Source organism: Geospiza fortis, unplaced genomic scaffold (genome assembly GCF_000277835.1).
Source record: "Geospiza fortis unplaced genomic scaffold, GeoFor_1.0 scaffold203, whole genome shotgun sequence".
In the NCBI taxonomy this organism is placed as follows: Eukaryota; Metazoa; Chordata; class Aves; order Passeriformes; family Thraupidae; genus Geospiza; species Geospiza fortis.
In genome coordinates this window covers 943,097-951,104 of record NW_005054385.1, presented here as the reverse complement: position 1 = coordinate 951,104, position 8,008 = coordinate 943,097, and the positions used below count along the sequence as shown (strand labels likewise).

Below are 8,008 nucleotides of genomic sequence, written 5' to 3'. Positions count from 1 at the left end.
GGGCGAGCCGCGGCAGCGACCTGTCCTGCCTGCTGCTCCTCGCTCCCTCTCTCCTTTTCCCTCCCTGCTCTCTTTTCTGTCCCACTTCGGTCGGAACACTTACCCTTCTTTATCAACAAACAGTTCTCAGATATAATATTGCTGCGTTTGTGCTTTATTTTCATCTGAGAAATCTATCAATAGGAATCCTCCCCAACATCCCCAAAGGAATCCCTTTTACAACGGGATGGGACGTTCATACACCCTGTTTGCAGGGTCAGACTATAGGGATGACGTTTACCCAAGTTCCGTACGTCTCCAAGAAGGGCTTATATTGTAATTTACTGTATTACCATACCATCACATTTACCATTACCAGTCACACAAAGGGGGATGCCTAGGTCTTGACAGTATGCAGAGTTCAGCTGATCTCTCTGTGCGGCTTCCAACTGGATTTTTATATTACTTGCATTCCAAAGGCCTGTGGATTACATTTTACGTGAAATTTGCAGCTGAATGTATTTGCTCATTACCATCTCATCACCTGTTTCAAGAAGAAAGCCCATAACTTCAAATGAACAACCTGTGCCTTGGTAAAGCTGGGCTGTCTTCTCTACAGAGAGACACTGTTTGGATGTTTCACCTCAAGAGAACTAAACTAAGCAATGCTAACATTTCGGTCCTTGTTTCCAGTCCTGGTCTGATAGATGGCACCTATGAGGAGTTACCTGTTCAAAATATGACAATTCAAAAGGTAGTCAGTTAAACCAATATCCCTGGCTTAAGGCAGTGCAACATCGGGCCTTAGCCCTATTTACTGCAACCAGAAGGGTTTTCTATCAGAAAAGAATGGAGGGATTTAGCCTAGTGACAAAGGTGTCAGCAATAAATCCCTCCTCAAATAACTGCATTTAATTAGGCCTGATCTCAGTTTCAAGGAGGTCTGATAGAATTGTTAGAGCCATCTGTAAATGTAACACTAAGATAGCCAAATTTTTTGGGGAGTGCAAAAGATAGCAAACACTCCATGGGGTTTATGGTCTTACGTAGAACAGCTGCAAAAACAAGCAAAGGGAAATACAGTCGTGGCTGTTTCCCCGAGGAGGAGCTGAGGAGATGAACTCAAGTTCATCATGAACTCAAGTGGTAAGTAAGTTGTCTGTGCTCACAGGCAAGGTGCGAGCTACTGATTGACCACAGTCCTCCTGTGATGACACAGCATCTCCCAAGCCAGACAGGGTTTTAAAGAGCCTTTTAAAACACAGCTAACATATAATTTCTATTAAAGACTTCTGAAACTGTACTGAAACACAGACACAGCTGTGATGGGAAATGTGGGCTGCAAATGGAGAACTGTAGAGATTAACAGAAAATAAAACCTGTGGTGTCACATTGTAATGTCCCAGATTAAACGACAATAAGTCTGATATTTAAAAATCTGAGCAAGATGGACAATGAACAACCCTGCTCTGAAGGGTGGGATAGGAAGGGAGACAGTTCCAATGACAAACTGCCCTCCTCAAAAGGAAGCAAGACAGCAGAAGGGGATATTTTTTCCATCCACCTTAGTCTGTCCAGTACAAGTGACCACATGGGGACATCAGCAACTCATAGATGATTGATTTGTATTTTTCCTGACTTGTTTCTTTCTGACTGGTCCATTAATTTTGGCTTCAGGCAAAAAAAAAAAAAATCCAGTGCAAAACCAAACAACAACCAACCAAAAAACTTGTGTAGGTAATTTTGGTTTTGGATAAAAAGAAATGTTTTACAATAAATAGTAGGACAGACTTACAAATTCAGAAACAATTTTCATTACTATTCCAGATATAATGAGATTTATTGATATGTATTAGGACAAAGTCTGTGTACAAATATGTAATTTAATATGCTTTATAAAATGGCAGTATCTCAAACCACTAACTTTACATTTGAATGGGTAGTAAAGATAATTTGCAATTTCCTGAAATACTAAAAGCTCAGAAAACCATGCTTTCTTAAGACAGATATTGGTAGACTAGAATAAACTGGCTGTGTTTACTGTGCAAGATTCACCCACAAATAATCCATGAGTAAGTCAATACCACTATCAATTTTTCTTAATTAGGAGGCTTTTACCCATGAGGAAGAAAGAAACATAACTACGTCTCAGAACTACTTCGCTCATGCTTCAGCCTGCTGTTGGCCAATTTATCTTTTTCAGCCACAGCTCTAAACAGCTTCTGGGAAAAGAGCTCATTTGAAGAGTACATACTTCTAGTTCGGAAGCAATTGTAAAAATAGCTTAGTAGGATTCTTATTAATAAGCATATGATCTTTTCGTGCTTCCTCAGGGTCAAGCATAACTCATCTATGTTGTTTTTTGCTATTTAAATTAGATAATGAAACTGTAAGTGATGCTTTAGAAATCTGTATAAAACTTCTGTGCTGAATTAAGTCGGCAATATCAGTTGCCACGTAGAACTGAGTTACTATTACTTTTAGAAGACAGGAAACTGTGCCTGCAGCCTACTGATAATTTACATGTTCACAGTCATATTTTTCACTAAAAGAAATGCTTTTTTTCCCTGCTATGTTGTGCGAAAAGCCCAAATGAAAAAAAAAAAAAAAAAGATTGATGGCATGCATGTGAATGTAGAGAGCTGTCAAATCAGGCACACACCTTCATCCCTCCCAGGGAGCAAAATGCAAAGCAGAGACTTCTAAAACCACTTGCCCTTTAGAAAACGAGACCATACTCACCCAACTAAAGTTTGACTCTCTTTCCTGGCACAACTAGCTCAGCAGACACAAAGTCATGCCTTTGAAAAAAAAGTAGAAAAAAGCCTGTTTCCTCCTTTGCTACATTTATAATAAGTTCAAGCACAACTTGCCACAAGTTGAAAATGAAAAACTCAAATTGAAGTCGGGTTTTTGCTAAGTTCACAAAATATTCCTTTGCAAATAGTAAAGTAAAAGTTTTGAAGTGCAAGTTAAGAAAGATAGAGGCAACAGTCTCTTACTCTACAGTGTAAAAATGGTGTTTAATGTTATCAAAAGCCTTGAATGAGGCTTTCAAGCAGAATAAAGAACTAACACAATTAAAAGACAGGAGATAACACCTGTTTTATATTCCATATTTACAAATCTGTAATTATTTTAAGGATTTCATTCTCTTCTCATGCCTGCATGGATAATTTGAATTACTCTAGTATGAAACTGATTAGGCCAACATATGAGAATCTAGATAGATATTTTCTCTTTACAGCCATCCAAGAATTAGATACCTACCTTAAATTGGCCAACTAGGCTTTCATCCTAGGCCATCTAGTTTTTGTTGAAAGATTGGTGTCTTGGTTTTCAACCATGGGCCAGACTCATCAATGAATTATTACTCCATGCTCTGTTCGCAAATTTCTTCTGGGTGTCTTAAGAATGTGAATCAGGCATAAATCAGCAATGCACTTACTGCCTGCGTGAGAGTACAAACATCAAAGGGTAAGAGCTGCAAGGGGTTTTGCTATGCCACAGCAACACTAACTCCAAAATGCATTGTGACATCAGCTTAAGCAGTTTAAGGTGGAAAAAAGTATGTAACCACTGCCTGAATTTGAGACATTATCTGTATTTTTTTTCCCTGAAAGTGCCCAGCCTTTTGCCACATACACAAGGGGTTTCTGACAAGCAAAGATCAAAGACTCCTTCTATAGACTCAGAGCAGACGTTTTGTCTTCTGAAGCAAAAAACTTTTATCAAAAAAATACCCTGAATTAATGGATTTTTCATAAGGGGCATATGGCAGAGACATGCCACAGGGATGATGTATGCTCAAAACCATTGAGCATCTCATCTGCTTGCTGCTCTTCATCTTTCCATGGCTTCCAAAGTGTGCAAAACTAATCTAACTAATGTTAAACTACAGCTTTTATTAAACAGAATGAAGAGAACAACACGGAATTAACCTGTGCATGGAGTGAGACATTTTTACCATTCATGTATAAAGCCTTTTGATTTTCAGAAAACCATGTGGAATATGAAGTATAACCAGGAAGTTATCTCTACAGCTGGCCTTCTTGACTTGTTTCTGGTGCCTAACTATACATCAGTCACATGCTTTATATTCTCCTAGTGACATTGATAATAGCAACTTGAAACAAAGCTGCCTAAATGCTTCAAAATTATGAGGTGCACTTCAGTGAAAAAGTTCCCAATTACTTACAGTGAGAACAAGGTAACAAAAGATTAAGAAGATAATTTTTACCATTAACAAAGCCCAACATAATCCAACACACTTCAAGTATCTACAAAAGTGTATATTATCAAGTACGTTCTATTTCCTGGACAGAGTCTCAACTGACAGTGCAAAAATCGACACCCTTGATTTATTTTTCCCTTTCATCAGGGCCTTCTGATGGTACAGAAGGAGTGTAACTTGAACAGAAAGGCATGTTGTTAGCTTTTAAGTCTCATCTCATACATCTCTCTCCCAACACTAACTCAGGATAACTCCACTCCCAAGTCCTCCAGTGCACACAAGAAGTTCCATGTTGGCTTTTCCTGTGTCAGGACAGAACTAACATAAGAAAGAAATGTCTGGAATGCTTATCTGGGAGTGAAATGCATTTCCCACTGATCATTCATCAAGGGAAGCTGGCACATGAAATATGTATCTAAATAAAAAGTGTGAGGACACAGGAGTGAGGAAATAGGCAAACTTCATGTGAGGTAGGGTTTTCTGCTCTCCTGAGAAGATCAATACTGAAAAAAACTTTGATTGTGTTTGTCTTGAACGCTGGGCAGTATCCCCTATGTCCTCATGAATCAAAGAATTAATAAAATAGTATTTAAGCAGCATTTTCTACCTCTGCTGGTAGAAAAGATGCTTTCTAATGGCTTAGCCCTTCTAGCTAAGCTGATATTCCAGGCTGCACTGTCTGGCAGACTAGGGAACTTGATTTGGAACAATGAGATCCAGTCATGCAGTGAGGAGACTAACTCACATCCGTTATAACACCTTTTGAGGCAACTCATTAAATCAGTCTGGCTGTGAAGTCCAGCAACTTGATGGCATTAATCTAATGTCTCATCCCAGCCCTGAGGTTATCAGTGGACAGCTGTAATTACAATTGATTGAAAAGACATTTTCACAGAGGAGTTTCTGTTTCCAGGAATTCAGGTATTTCTGAATATTTTTCCTGTGTTGCCCAGCCCAGTGATTCCAATCTTATTATCTCCTGGCAGGCATATGCAGCTTTTTAGTAATTTGAAATCAAGGTATGAAATTGGCAATATTCTGATGACAGCCAAGCTACAAAGTTAAGCTCTAAAGACAAGTTCACATGGTCTTTTAATGGCACTGTATCTACTTTCTGCAACTTCCTACATCCTCTCTATAGGTCGGGGAATGTGGTGAGAGGCTCCTGCTTGGGTCACTGTCACTCCAGCTGTGACACTGGACTGGTCGCTGTTTCTTGACCTCTTCCCTTTTCTCTTCCTTGATGGACTCCTCAGAGTCAGAGGACAGCTCGACCACTTCTGGGGTCCGCTCAGCTAGCGGCTTAACGTACCCAACAATGACACAATTGTCTGAGGAAGAGCCACTGTCGTTTGAGTCAGCATGAGCCTGTAACTCAGTCTGCAGCTTGCTTCTTCGGCTCCCTGAAGCAGAGTCCTCGTCAGAACTTTCTGATGACTCCAGAGGAGAAGCTATGGTTGCACGAACCTCTTCTGAAATGGAATACGAAGGGCCCGGAGTTTCGTCATCCCACGGGGCCTGACCAAGACCAGGAACAGACAAACTATTAGCTGGCCCTTGCGAGTACGCCACATCTGGAGATATTGTAATAATTGATGAGTCTGAGTGGCTTCCTTCCTCATATGACGGTGCAGGACAGTCATAATTGGCGTGTTGATCGTATGCTTCTAAATTAAAAGGACAACGAGCAAAACTGATGAATTCGTGCAGGAAGTGTTCCGTCCGATTCAGCAGAAACGGCTTCAGATCGTCAGCAAAGGCCTGGCTTTCCAGATCGTACCTGGTTACGTTACTCATGATGATGTGCTGCACAATATTGATCAGAGACCCGTGGGCACCAAACAGGACCGTAAGCTCTCGCTTCAGCCAAGGAACCAGGCGGTGAAGGCAAGCAGGGTTGCGGCGGAAGAACTCGGCCGAAATCTCTCGGTATCGGCCGCCGTCCTGGATGCTGCGGATGCGCACGCCGGTGCGGTACAGAGCCCTGCGGAAAGCGATCATGTCCTCCTCCTGAATCTGCCGCAGAGATCTGCCCTCCGCGCTGGCCTTCCTCCTTGAGGCCAGCCTCCTGAGCATCTGCTGAATCTCTCTGTGCCTGTGTTGCGCCGGCTCACTTGACAGCCCTTCAAACAACATCCCGTTGTCCGGAGGGGACGGCATCCTCCGGGAAGGGGAACCGCGCCTGCGGCGTTCCCTCGTTAAGGTGGTGCGGTAACGAAACCTCCGGCCATCGGGGCTGGCAAAAGAGCTTGTTTCTAAAGGGCTGAGGACGTACTCCTTGAAGTCGTCTTCAGCACGAATCGTATGGAAGATGGAAAAGAAGGGCTGCTTGCAGAGCGGGCATTCTGCTTTGTTCTTGGACCACTCTTGGACGCAGCGGAAGCAGAACCTGTGCAAGCAGCGATCCAGATATGCCACATTGTCAAATCTGTCCAGGCAGATGGGGCACTTGGAGTCCGGAGATGCATCTGTCGGCAGCTTACTGGTGCTGGCTTTCGGAGAAAAACTGCTGTTTTCTGCAATCTCTCAGCTAACAGAAAGCACCTAGTACCTCCCACATTTTAGGATTACCATTTGGCAAGTGAGGTCATCCCTGCTGCAAAGCACCTTGGAGCATGAGTCACATCCTGACCTGTGAAGGACAGGCTGAGTTTACTCACTGAGACAAGGAGTTTTTCCAAGCAGATGCTCTGTGTGCATCTCTGTTCTTGGCTCTTAGCCAAAGGGTGCCCACAGGGCCCCAGCTTGCAGTAGAGATTATAGGGTCTTTCTCTTCTTTTTATTTTATTTTAGTTCCCTGCAGTCTCAAGGATAGTCTTAAGCAACCATCTCATCTTGATGTGATCTGCAGGCAGCTGTCAGATGGCAGCATTGCTTACTGAAATGTGAATGGGAATTGAGTCAGAAACTCAGAAAGCAAAGGTTTAGCTTCCCAAGCACTTCTTTAAGCCAATCAGTTCTCACAATCAAGTGAGCTATTTTACTTTATAAAATAATCATGTTCTAAGGCAAAAAAATAAAATAAAATTTGTTTTAAAAGAAAATTATTTTTGTCTAAGCAAAAACATAGACTCAGTCTTCTGGACATGAAAGGAGTCTAAATATAGAGTCTAAACCAGCATTATAATCTAAAAGACCAAGTATGTACACCAAAGGAACAGAATATTTGCAAAATTGCATGCTCCTTTTGAGGAGTTCTCTGGGTAACAATTGGAAGAGAAGATAGAAAGAAATTCAGTATGATCTGCAGACTTTCATTTCTGAATGGAATAATATTTAATATTCCCTGGCACAGGCTCTTCTATGAAAAGCCTTCAAGCTCTGAAATGCACTGCCTTCTACCAGCAAGCTGTAAATCCTCCCAGTCATTCCTCATGCTCCTGCAGGGCTGCACATCCACTGGCCAAACAGCGGCCACATTAGCAACCTGACACCTTAAACAAATTCAATGCCTGCCCTTTGGTTGGCTGATGGCAAAGAAGCAAGTTAAACTGGAAAGGTCAAGTGGAAATCTCTGAACAGAGTGAGCCATATTGCAGACACAAAGTAAAGCGAGCAATGAGTTCTCAAGCTATGTGAAAACTGGGTCAAAAGGGCCCGAAACAGAAGCTGTTAGGCAAAGTGAGAAACCAAGGTTGTTATTTCAAAGGCTGTCCATGTGGCAGTATCTCTCTGTGGCCGGGATGTGCTTTTCTTTTGGCTCTGCTCAAGACTGCAGGCAGTTTTGAACTGTAAGCAGAGGTTGTATAAAGCAGATGCAAGCTCCATGTGCAAAAACAAGACGGTGTGTAGGGA

At 42.0% G+C, this 8,008-nt stretch overlaps 1 protein-coding gene across 1 annotated transcript in view; it reads right to left on the bottom strand.

The window, feature by feature from the left end:
* LOC102040902 (E3 ubiquitin-protein ligase Topors) overlaps positions 1-8,008 on the bottom strand; it is a 34,351-nt gene that overhangs the window by 18,692 nt on the left and 7,651 nt on the right. The window contains exon 3 of the mRNA XM_014308782.1: positions 5,342-6,729. Within this exon, the coding sequence (XP_014164257.1) occupies positions 5,342-6,729 (1,388 nt within the window). The remainder of the gene's footprint in view (positions 1-5,341; positions 6,730-8,008) is intronic.